General features: G+C 41.0%; 1 protein-coding gene across 1 annotated transcript in view; it reads right to left on the bottom strand.

The window, feature by feature from the left end:
* Positions 1-13,611, bottom strand: part of slc41a2b (solute carrier family 41 member 2b) — a 41,342-nt gene that overhangs the window by 15,599 nt on the left and 12,132 nt on the right. The window contains exons 7-8 of the mRNA XM_070853463.1: positions 5,321-5,468; positions 4,735-4,814 (exon numbers count right to left, since the gene is read on the bottom strand). Coding sequence (XP_070709564.1) covers positions 4,735-4,814; positions 5,321-5,468 — 228 coding nt within the window. The remainder of the gene's footprint in view (positions 1-4,734; positions 4,815-5,320; positions 5,469-13,611) is intronic.

Genomic DNA, 13,611 nt, shown 5'->3' with positions numbered 1-13,611 from the left:
TCAGCTGGGTCGCTCTGCCCGGAGGGGGGAAGCACAAGAACTGTGCTCCTGCATATCCATCTCTGCTCCTCTCCTCTGGATTTAATTTCATTTTGTTTATGCAAACAGCTCAAACACCAGGTTGTGAAGAGATAACACAAACACAGTTAAATATAATAAAAGAAAACTATGGAAAGAAGAGGAGGAAAAAAGTACTTATTGATGGAGGTGAGATGTTTAGCAGGCAGACAGCTTATCTTAAAACAAACAACAGAAGGAAAGTAAAAAGGCAAATATGACAAGATGACACCAAGATTAAAGACTGTATCAGCGGGCTGTCTGGTGGAAAACTGCGGAACAAGATGCATAAGGCAACATGTCGGCAGGCTCAGAAAGGCAGATTAGATCACAGCCTTCTTAAGACCTTTCTAATGACACCTGGAACAGAATTTAAAATCAAAATGAAAGCTAGAACATCAGGTGCTTGGGACGTTATATACTGTAGCTAATGAAACAAGTACATCAGGAAATTACTCAGAAGACAAGTCCTCAACACCGTAAAGAGCAACTTGCAGGTCTGAGTGGGCGTGTTACAGTGAGTTGGTGTTTTTTTTTCAGTAGGTTTTAATTGTATTTTGTGCAGGTGAAAAGAGGAGACTTCATTGCTTCATCCATTACAAAAAACATGGTCATTTGCAGTGCTCATTTCAGAACAGAGGATTATCTTCCCGCTGATAGCTGGCGGTGGTCACGGACCCATCACAGACTCAGTTCGACAAAAATATGCACAGTGAGTCTTGTCTTCTAACTTTTGCAAACTTCAGAACTTGTCAGCACAATGGTTTCAGTAATGAGAAGCAATGTGTGACAAGTAGTAATAGTACGATATGCAGTATCAGCTGACAGTAAGTACCCTGGCCGGTGTTAGACAACCAATGCTAATTCCATTACAGACACATGATAGAAAACTTAACAATGTATTGATGTGAACAGAGCGTTAGATATAGCCCATAGATATATACGTATAGTGGTACTGATCTACAAGCTAGTGCTAATCACTCAACAAGACACCAGCCCACTTCTCCACTGGTTCTCCTCACACCACAACTCAGTTTCTCTCCTCTGACCACTATTTCATCTAACCCTCGTCTGGATCATAATTGTACAGCTACGATCCGCAATAATTGTATGAATACGAACTTACAACCTCCTCAGTATCAAAATTAGCTTCAGATCCTTTCATTTCTATTGTTTGAATCTATCGCTCTCCCTTATGTACGCCACTTATGGTTTAGCTTTTTCAGATGCAGAATTAAAATTCTCTCACAAAAACAACTCCAGAAGTCACTGTAGGGAATATAGGAGTATATTTTCATGAAAATGTAGTTCCTAGATAATTTTCCTTCACATTGATTGGATAGGGTCTTTCAACCTGCAAGTTGCTCATTAAACATAAATTCAACGACAATGATTTTTTTAAGTGGTTATGAAACAATTCAATTTAATACTGATGCCTTCATATGACTACAGAAGCAAATGAGACCACCAGTGAGAAGATTGGTTATTGGTATTTTGTTACTGTAGATGGCTGTACCTGGGTCAGATTCCCTGCTTAATCAGATGAACCGATGTATGGCAAGCAGAGCAGAAGAGCCTATGTTTACGTTTCCAGTGGCATTGAATAGTACTTTATATACATTACTATATATTTATATTTTGTGGTTAGGGCTGATACTGTAACAAGATCTGCAAAGAGAAAAAGAAAAAAAATGACTAGAGACAGAGAGAAATGCCAGATTTGAAAGGATTCAAAACTGATCCTGAATTGGACCTCTTCCTCCGAGTCAAGATATGTCTATTCTATTTAAGAAATGCACTGTGAGACTTGGTTTTACATCAATATATGAATTTACAGCTAAAACAACGTTAGCTAAAGCTGTGGGTAGTGTTAGCTGCATTTGTCAACCAAAGTGAGGCAGGTCAAGATTTTTTCTACACTTCAAGGAAACACTGGTGCTTTTGCCTACAGGGGCCGCCATCAACACGAAATTAAAGTCCATTATACTTACTTTAATATAATTTAAAAGGGATAATTTTCAAGGGATTCTTTTTGATGAGCTGGATTATGAGGGGGGAGCTCTAGGACGAAAGATCAACATTGTTCATTTGCATATACTACCAACACTGTAATGTAACAAAGCCAGTGGAAAATCTGCAAAGTATACCTTTAAGCAGCCACAGATATCCTGTATTGCAGATGAAATTGACCTCCATTATTTCATTTAAATATGGTAGAGCTGGTTTATACAGTGTGGCAAAAAGAAATTTTTCTCCCTCCATCTTTCATTTCACCTTTCTTTCTTATCACACTGTACACATCTCCTTCCCCACTCTTTCTAATCAAACATCCACACACCATACTTTCACGGTTTCTCTTCCGTCTGCCCTTTGTCCAATTGTATTTTTTATTAGAGCAGGAACCGTGGTGCATTTTAATCAGCTGCAGGACAAAATTAGACAGCCTCACGGTTTCCTCTCCAATGAATAAAATGTTGTAAACTCGAGACAGTTAAAAGGTTTGCTGAGACCTGGATTTTTCCTGACAGTGCACACACAAAAGAAAATATCCTAGCCCTCATAAAGAGGCACGCTTTATTCCCCAGCTGTTCTGTACCCAGGATACATATCGACAGAATACCAATTAGAACCAAAATCGTACATCTTGTTAAATGTCTCTCATTAATGTCATTTAAATTAAAAGCTTATCTCTGTTTGTGAATGTGTGCAAGTTAGCAGTGGGACAAAGAAGCAAGAGGAAAAGAAGGAGGACCCGTTTTCTTAAGTAGAGACAGAAAGACTGTTGCCAACCACTCTCATTAGGTAACTTATTTATGCTGATGATCATGTGGAGGCTTCATTTAGTAACCGTCATTTATCCAGGCAGTGTTGACTGAACACACTTACTTCTGATTCACAAGCATATGCATTCATACCTGAGAGCTGCACAGCACAAGACAAATAGACTCAACTGTGTATCATCCATCTTGTGTACAAACACTTTGTCCATATCTCAGCAAGAAGGGTCAAAGACTGCATTAATTGTAAAACTGGGGAGGATAAACAAAACAAACCACAGAGTTTCTTTGTACCCAAACATCCAAGTTAAACAACCGTCTGCTCTGTAAAATATAATGGGGTTGTATTTCTACTGCCTTAAGACAGAATCTCATTAAGAAACCTTTCAACTAACAAGTGCATTTTACTTCTAACCACAAATACTCTCAGAAACAGGTACCATACACATACAAGATTTCTGACAAACGTTTGGGTTTGAATTTTTGCTTATACTGATAATTCAATGTGCCTCAACACAGTGAAATTAGTTATGCTTGAGCCATTGGTAATAGTCATATTTGTCTTAATTACCAATAAGTCATGGTAGCCATGTAAATACAGGAGACACCAGTGACATATTTGCAGATTTGATCATAAATTCAAAATCCAGCGTAGAAACTGACAATACAGACCAAAAGATCAGAGTAAAGTATCAGTGACAAAAGTCATTCTATAAAATTGTATTAAAAGTAGATCCAGACGAGGGTCACTAGGTTGAGGAAAAATGGAAAGGCAATAAACAACACAGACTATGACATGATAAAACGGTGTAACAGTATCAAAAAGTCCATCCATCCACTGTCTATACCGCTTATCCTTTAGGGTCGCGGGAGGCTGGAGCCAATCCCAGCTGACTTTGGGCAAGAGACAGGGACTGGTCGCCAGTCAATCACCGGAACAACACATAGAGACAGACAACCATTCACGCTCACATTCACACCAATGGGCAATTTAGAGTGACCAATTAACCTAACCTGCATGTCTTTGTATTGTGGGAGGAAGCTGGAGTACCCGAAGAAAACCCATGCAAGCATGGGGAGAACATGCAAACTCCACAAAGAAAGACCCCAGGTTCAAATCTGATTTGAACATGTAACCTGCTGCTAGCCACAGCACCACCGTGCTGCCCAAAATGCATTGTGGAGGAGAAGAAAAAGGAAAAGAGCCTAAGCCATGCAAGCCTGTCCATGAGTGCTGCTATGTGCTAAATGCTCAGTGACAATTCTAGCATGATGATGTTTACCAGGTGTTTGGGTATTGGACTAATTAAAACTCAGACACGATGATGGTGCTAGTGAAAATATCAGTGGATCAGATATTTCAGATAGCTCATCCTGAGGGAAATCTGAATATCAGAACCAGATTTTGTGGAAATCCATCCAGTGTTGAGATATTTCAACAAAACCCCTCAGTGCCGATGGATGAAAAGTCTGTGGATCACTAAACACGTTAGGATTGTCTGGGGGCCAAGAATGTCTGTACAAAATTTCATGGCAATCGATCAAATAGTCATTAAGACATTTCAGGTGGTGGACACACAGTGGCCATCGTTAGAGCCACAGACACTTAAAATCATTGACCTATAATAATAACTAAAAAATCATTTTAAACTGACCTGAAATTCAGAGCAATCGGATTGGTCTTTACACTGTTCAGAGTGGAGGCACACTGATATTATATATTCTGAAAACATTGATATTGTTCTTGACTATGTCAGAAGTGATTATATCAAAACCCTTTGTTACCAGATTCTCGTCTGTTTGTGCCCTGAGGGCAAGCAATTGCAAATCAAAGAGTAACACCTTGAATCCTTTGAGAGGGAAGGAGTGAGAAAAGAGTAGTGCCAATACTGTGACTCACCGTTAATAACCGGGGTGTACACTACGATACCAGCCAGATTTGGGTCAGACACTGTTTTGTCCAGGATGAGCCCGCCAATGCTGCAGAACACAACATAATAAGATCATTATATGGTGTAACTGTAAGTGAGAGAGACAGACAGAGAGAAAGAAAGAGAGACAGAGACAAAAAGGGGCATGGAATGGGTAGGATAGTGTATTGTCTTTATCTAAATGATGTCCACAGTGAATCTGTGTGCTTCTCTATAAATGCTACTAAAAATGCTTCATCAGCTGTACTGAATGGAAAAGACTAAGACAGAAAGAAAGATAAAACAAGAGAAAGAATAAAAGATCTTTCAGTAGTTATCAGCTTATGTCGGCTAGAGTCATATATTTTTAGTGAGGCAATCAATCCCTTCCTACTGGCTGTATTAGTAAGGCTGCCAGGCTCAAGGGGACCCGAGGGTGTATGTGCTTGGGTGCTGCAATTTGTTTAGGGGATGAGTCATCAAGCAAACCAGACACTGGGAGCTGCAGACACAGATTTGCTGTTCTTTCCTCTTTGAAGACTAAACACACACAGTTACACACACAAACACACACACCTGCTGATGACCATGGCAGTGATGACTGGTTCCCATCCGGAGTAGAGCAGGGTGCGGCTGGCTGGGTGCTTAGAGGAGATGACGATCCACAGAGGAGTCAGACACATGAAAAAGGCGCAAACCAGTGACGACACAAACGGGTAGGAATCTGGGGAAGACGAAGAGATGCATGATTTTTCCTTCTTTGTTTTTCCTCTTTGGGTAGCAGTTTGGAGCCTATCCCAGCATGCAACACTAGGTATATTTTTCACTGCCAATAAACCCTCTGACTTTCAGTAACAATCCCAAAGTCATATTCCTTTCAGTAACTTGAGGAATACAAACACAAGACTTCTTCAAACAAAACCCTTTTCTCAGTTTTCCAATCCATGTCAAACACCAAATTACTGAATTTGCCGTGATGTCATGCTCATTTCTATATTGCCATTTTATGTGAGACACATAAACCATTGTGGTGAGGAGGAATCTTATTGGTCAGAGAAATTTCTTATGCTGCAGTTGTTTTTGCAAAAAAGGTTTGTAGACAGTGATGCATTTCATAACCAAGCATTTATCAAAAAGAGGAAGGTGATAGCTCTAAGTGATCTGCTTTTCAGTAGCTAATTAAAGACATGTGGAAGCTAGCATAAAACCTTAGTCGAGAAGTCAGCATATATAGCACAGCATAAATGTATACATGGCTAAGCAATGGTTAACCTTGTTAATGTATTGGTTTTGATTTGAGTTAATGTTCACTCAGTATTGTTGTAGTTTACTGTGCAGCCATAAAGTTAAGCTGATGTTAGTTTGCTCACACAGACACAGAGTCCTGCATACACCTAACCATCCTCTCCTAACCTGGTACCTTTATCCTACACACTCACACATACAGGTTTACAATAAGCCTCGACTGAGAGACAAAGCTAACAGCTACAGCACTTAGCTTTCCTTTGTCTGCTTCTGACCCACACACCAGGGATCCTAGTGGCCATTTTGTAGGGAGTTACCATGTGGTTCCCCCACCTTTTGTTCTCCACCCTCTCACACACACACTAACACACACTATTGTTTGTTAACGTCTAGCCTGGTGCCACCGATTTTAAACTAATATTGGTGTGGTGGTAGAATATACGATCCAAAGTCTATACGGGGTGTTATTTTGAAAACTGACCAGATTGTCTTGGCTGTTTGTTTGTCTGTCTTCTTGCCTGCCTCATCTTCTCTGGGCTGCTTGACGCAATCGGGGTGTGGCCTCCGTCAAAAAATAGACGCGTAAATGTAGCTGAGCAGAGCACCGAGTCACTTCAGCCGTCTCCAATCCACCTGAGCTGCAGACGTTTTAACTGAGAGGAATGTGAAGCCCCAAGAGCAAAACACACACCAATATGAGGAAGGTTTCTCTCACTTTCTTCTATGACTACCGCTTTGTTCAAACTACAATATAGCACAGAACAACTACTTTGAAAGAGTAATTAGGGTAAAGCACTTGCTTAGAATCACCAGATGTTTCCAGCAGGATTCTGCTCCAAGCATTAAATAACTGCCATTAGGAAACAGTCCCAGATTTATTATCTCCATGGTCTCGGAGGTAGAGAACTGAAAGGGCCCACTGTTTAGTTCAGGGTATATTAGGCTCCAGCAGATATTCAGTCCTAAAATATAAAGTTCAGCCCCTCTAAAGTAACGTCCCAGACACTGACAGGGAATCTGACAGCGAGGTAACATGCACAGAGTAAACTGGCCATCAGCCTTATTCCAATTAAGATCCTCTATTGGTTGAACTGTTTACATGAACCACTGATCCCCTGTCCCTGTTGCTATGCAGCAACCAATGAACAAACAATTGATATTCCTGTCTGTCTCTGGTGGAATGCATTTTGCTAAAACACTCTGCCAGGAAAAAAAACGGTGTGGCTGCCAACTACATCCTTTAGCTGAGAAATTGTAAGATGCTTCTAATGCATGGGAAAGAATGATGATCCCAATAGTGATGATAAGTATGCCTCGCTTCCATGCCTCATGATGGCAGAAGTGCACCCAAAACCCAGCATGAGCTTGCAAACCACACAAGGAAATGTGTAGGATTTTTCTGCCAAGGAGTCCTCAGGGTGTTTAGGAAGCAGGATAACACAAACTAAGCAGCTGTCACAGTCATTCTAACATTGATGCTGTATGTGTAGACAAAGTTACTTGATTAGGTAGGGAAAATTAAAGTTGCATTCTTCTGGGATGCAGTGGTGACACAATGCTGGTATGCATTATCTAATTCACACAGTAGTAAAGTTATTTCAGGCCTGCGGGTTTCTGGAAATCAAATTATTTTTTATGCATAGACAATGTTAGATGACCGAGCCTAGAGTGCAATGAACATAAAATTTATCCATGACATAAAATTCCATTGGGTGAGTTATCTGTAGAAAAATGAACTCTGGTAAATAGACAAAGGCATAAGTCTGTGCCAATACAGAAATATGGTAAAACATCAACTCTGATTGTCAAGATGCATTTTTATTTTCATATTTTATGTGTGTGTGTATATGTGTGTGTGCAACGCAAAATGCCACTTTTAATGATCACTACAGTCTCAAAATTATGCAACCCTGTGCTTGAAACAGAACACATCCGGACAGGCTAGGGGTTTGTTCACAGAAAAATCATTGCCTTGCACAAACAAGGAAAATGACACAAAAAGATAGCAAAAGGCAATAAATGTTCCTTGAGATACTGCTTGAAGCATAGTTTGCAAGTTCAAAGCAAAAGGAACACTGGCTACACTACCTGGACGTGGCAGAAGGAGGAAGCTATCAACGACTGTCATCAGATATCTGAGGAGGCAAGTGGCCAAAAAGACTTGAGTGACTGCAAAAGACCTGGAGGAAGACTTGGTGGCAGAGGAGGTTTCAGTTTCTTCAGTAAGTTTCAATTGTTTTTGTTTGAGTTGTTCAAATTTTGCTAACAGACCTAATTTGCAATGGGGGTTGAATAAATTTGAGTGCAACTGTATATATACATACATACATAACGTGATGAGAAATGGGCTACTGGAACAATGTATAGGTCTACAGGGGCTGAGAATATGGATCTATGGTAATGCTACAATAAAAGTAACCCCAGTGTCTATTAACACAAGGGTGACTGACCGGAGATTTAAGATCATGAGTAAGCTGGACACTCCGACAGCCCTGTAGCCAGTTTCAAAGACTAAATAGTAAAGTACCCACTGAAAGTCTGCTAGAGGATGTGAATGCAATGATACAAATTAGAGATGCCTGACTGCAAACATGACCAGCATACAAGCCACAAGACTATTACTACCCCCATGGAAAAGGAGGCTGGAGGCAAAAATCAAAGTGACACGAGGAGAAATTAGTCAAGTCTAAGAGCTACATAAAGGGTTGGGGAAATAAGAGGTGCCTAGGAAGTACAAGAAACTGTCCATTCCCGAGGCACTGGAGATTGCCAAGCAAAAGCTCACAGCCCTGGCTACCCAACTGAAGAGATACACTGGAGAGGCAGAAGCCAAGAGAATTAATAGGAAGCATCCGAAGTGTACTCTCAGTGGCAACGTAATACCACAAAAATAAATCCTGAGACTAAACAATACTGGAAGAGCATATGGGAGACGGAGGTATCACATAAGACCAATGCTCAGTGGCTAGTGGATCTGAGAACAGACCACAGCAATCTTCCAGAACAAGAGCCAGTAACCAACACAATGGCAGACATTCAAGAGCGAGTGTGGTATGAAGAGCTAGACAGCACTGGGTCAAAAGAGAAGATAGTAGCCACTGCTACCAAGACAAGGAAGCTCCTCACAATGGAAACCCACAGAGGGTGTCATCCAAAGTTCCTGAAACTGTAGACTAAGCGAAGCAAGGGAGGCCAAGGACTGGTGAACATCAGAGCCACTGTCCACGACGAAACAACCAAAATCCAGAAAGACATCTAGAAGACGAGTCGCAAAGTGCTAATACCTCAGGCAGCAGAAACCAGATAATACAGAAGAGGAGAATGAACCTGCCTGGAGGGACAAGCCGCTACAAAGCATGTACCGCAAACAGATATCAAGAAATCCTACCAATGGCTGGAAAAGGTTGGGTTAAAAGACAGGACAGAAACACTCATCAGCAGCACAAGAGCAGGCACTTAGTACAAGATTAATAGAGGCGGGGTCTACCACACCAGACAGGACCCCAGGTGCAGGCTGTGCAAAGATACTCCTGACACAATCCTGCACATAATTGATTCAGGCAGGAACAGTGTACATGGAAGACATGTCCGAAAGTGGTTGAGAATGGCCAAACTAAAATGCTGTGGGACTTCCAGATCCAGACTGCCAAGCGGGTGATGGCCAGACATCGTGTTGATTGACAAACAACAGAAGAGGGCAGTGGTGATAGATGTAGCAATCCCGTGCGACAACATCAGGAAGAATGAACATGAGAAACTGAAATACCAAGGGTTGAGAGAGGAGCTAGAAAAGATTTGGGAAGTAAAAGCAAAATTAGTGACAATGGTGATCTGAGCACTGGGGGTTGTGATGCACAAACTGGGCGAATGGCTCCAGCAGATTCCAGAAACAACATATGAAGTGTCTGTCCAGAAGAGCGCAATCTTAGGAACAGCCCACAGCTTTATTGATTTGGTTTACGCTTGGCTCTTAGCTTAGGAGCCAGATGTTTTTTTCTCAGAAGTCCAAAAAAGAACATTAAGGAGGTGGGGGTGAGAGAGTGAGGGTCTAAGGATACGGGGTGTTGTATGCTGCACAGATTGTACAGCTCTGTGAGGCAAATTTGTGATATTGGGCTACAAAAAATAGCATTGATTGAAACTGACTTGATTATTGGACTTATTGTTGGTCTGGTGACCAAAAGGAAGACACCAAATTAGTTATTAGTTAGTTTTGCTGATTGTCAACTGTTAGCGAACACATTCTACATATCACCTTTGTAAGGTGATATGTCACTGTTGTGTTTATAGCTTGTTCTGCTGCCTCCAAGTGACCAAAGAAATCAATTAATTCAGCTTTTAACAGTCTGTTGTGTATGCCACAAATGGCAAGCACATGCTTAAGTGTACTGTTTTGTAAAAACCTAATAAATCCACAGTTTAACTTCAGTTTCAGAGTTCAGTTTCTGATTCTGGCTCAGTTTTGAATTAGTTAATAAACTGTAACTGAAATATTCTGTCAAAAATTTTTATAACTTTCTGAATTTGCTACTACTAGCTCTGAATCGTGCCTCTGGCAGCCTTTTGCAGCCTCTGCAACATTGGGAGCTGCAGCTCAGAAGTAGAATGGGTCATCTCTCACTCAGAAGGTCAGTGGTTCGATCCCAGGCTCCTATGAGTCAGCATGTCGAAGTGTCCTTGGGCCAGAACCCCAACTTGCTCCTGAAGCAGCTTCAGTGTGTGAAAGAATAGTCTCCTCCAACTTAGACACAGTATGAATGAAGCGTGAGGATGAAGTAATGTGTAGTGCTTTGAGTAGTCGACATGACTAGAAAGGCACTACACAAATACAGACCATTTACCATGGGTACTGTAATACTTAAATGCTCTAATGGAAAACAAACGTGATTTCTCAGAAAAAATCTTTAAAACTGAAGAGCATAAAATACACGTAATATCAAATTATCTCAGACTCCCATGTTTCTATGTTACGTGGAACACTGTGAAACCACTCCGACTTTGCAACTCTACGTGGTACTTTAATCCAGGCATTTTAACTTATTCTGCCAGTTAAAATGGTACATAATGAAGTGGTGAATAAAAAAATACTAAAATATATTGTAGATAATGTCCTTTCTCTGTTTTTGTGGGCAATTCTTCATAACATGATGTGTTCTGCAGGTGGAACTGCAGCCAGTGTCTCAGTCTTGGCCCAACCTGAACTCAATAACAGCCCATTCTTATTTTGGAAACATTATGGACTCAATTCTCTTGTGGACTGCCCTGAAATGGCCCAGTGTTGCCAAATCCACACCAACACACATACTGTGCATGCTCACAAGCTCTGGCCCCATTTCTTGGTGTCTGTGCTCCATGTCATGCTCTCATTATCCCTGCTTTTATCTGTTGTTAAGACCTCTGACTGAAGCACTCTGCAACAATCCCGTTTGTTAAAAGCACTTTATGAATAAACCTGACTGGACTGGACTTGGCTCCTGCAGCTATTATGTCTCACTGGCATCTCATCACTTAGTTTGCCTCAAAATTAAAAGCATTAGAGGCATTAAGTTCTTATCTGTATAGATAATCATGTAATTTAAATTTTGTTTCGTAGAGAGCAAAATGACCATTAGTTCCAATTTAGCAGGAAACGGTCGGCGTGGCTGGCTCAAGAACAACAGAGCCACTGTCTGGACAGTGACACAGCCAGACAGCCTCACTGCTCTGCCTTGCCATGGAAATATGAAATCTGTGTGTTTAATACATTTAGCTCACAGCTCTAAATTGTTTCCTTCATGGCAGTGAACATCTGTGTCCTACAATTAGACCTGACAGGGTTAGTTAGTGTGAGACGCCTTCCAGAGGAAACGGCTTCAGGTATACGCTGTATTAAGTAATACAAGAAGGGCAACACAGGTCTGGGTGTGATGTGAATTAAACATGAGGAATGTGTGGTGGGAAGAAAAGAGATGGACTGTTTTGTGACTGGAGAGCAGCACTGCTGCAGAGTGAGACAGGAGAGACCTCTACTGTCTGACTGAGGGATGTCTCTCATTACTAAGTAGGTTCAAAGCCATTTCTAATTGAAAGAAGATGGAGCAAATTAACTCCATTAAGTCATGTATGATTGTCAATGTGGTTAGAGTTAATTAAATGCACAGCTTTCTCTAACTGGAACTATAAACAATATATACATTCAGTGTTAATATCACATCATCACAAGTATGCATGTCCAATGTACAGGACATTGAAAGTGGGTCTATCAGTCATTTTGCATTCTAAGGTTGCGTTCTCAGTGCTGCCTTTCAATTGTGGTCCAGTGCAGTCCATGTCTACAAACAAACCAAGAGCTGTTCATGTCAAGTCTGACAGGTGACCCTGTGATTAGACAGTTTGGGCAAATATACACAGACCTAGAGGAAATCCAATTCTGGTGACTGACAGCAGCTCATGCTACACTTTACTGAACTTTAAGTGTTTATTTACTTTCTCTGGTGTAAAATGAAGAAATAACTGATTGAGACCACTGATTTTTCTGGTGGTCTTGATCTGGTTGTATGGTCTGCACCAGAGCTCCGTTGACAGCTTTCACAACAGCACTAAATGGACAAACACATCAGGTTTGTTTTTTTCACTGAACTGAGGAGACTGGGTCTCAAAGCACCCTAAACCACACCTGCTGTTTAAAACACAAACCAGCAAGGATCACACGTCTCATGAACAATCCTGCAGAGAAATAATCAATTCCACCTGATAACTGATATAATTGAGTCTGACTTTAGGTTACTGGACTCATGCTCACTCTATGTGTACAATGAACCATATCAGTAAGGTGCTAACTTACTTATTTTGTCTTATAATGGAAAATCAAGCTAAAAAAAAACTCCCAGTACCTGCTGATCATGGACTGATGGGACCACAAATGTTCAAAAATAGATAAGAGAAAGATTACAGACTCACCAGGTTCACCTGTAATATTGCTTTCTGCGATATTAAAGAAAAAAAACCCTTGATAATTCATAAATTGTTTTCAAATTGAATGAAAAGCTCTATGTTTCTAGTGAAATTAAACAACTTAAAAAAAACAAACAAACACATATCCATCTGGGGGAGCTAGAACCAATCCCAGCTGACTTCGGATGAGAGGCGGGGTACACTGGACTGGTCGCCAGTCAATCAGACAACCACTCACACTCACACCCCAGGTTCACACCTACGGGCAATTTAGAGTCACCAATTAACCTAACCTGCATGTCTTTGGAGGAAGCCGGAGTACCCGGAAAAAAACCCACGCAAGCACGGGGAGAAAATACAAACTCCACAGAGAAAGACCCAAGGTTCAACCCTGGAACCTTGCTGTCAGGCAACAGTGCTAACCACTGCACCACCGTGCTGCCAAGACACATATCACAAAACAAATATTTCATCTTAATCCCTGCTTCCTCTGGGTTCTCCTCACTCAGTCTACCCCAGGTGCATTTGTCTTTTCTTTTACTGGTTTAACTGTAAAAATTCATAGTCCCCCCTCTAGTTTTATGCAATAAAAGTAGAATTTACTTTTATGTGCTGAACATAGTGCAAAATCCTGAACAAACGTCAGTGCAGGCTGCAACTCTTCAACAGCCTACACACAATATAAAATG

This window comes from Pempheris klunzingeri, chromosome 22 (assembly GCF_042242105.1).
Source record: "Pempheris klunzingeri isolate RE-2024b chromosome 22, fPemKlu1.hap1, whole genome shotgun sequence".
Taxonomy (NCBI): domain Eukaryota; kingdom Metazoa; phylum Chordata; class Actinopteri; order Acropomatiformes; family Pempheridae; genus Pempheris; species Pempheris klunzingeri.
The sequence above is the reverse complement of the archived record's forward strand: the minus strand, read 5'-3'. Positions and strand labels throughout refer to the sequence as shown.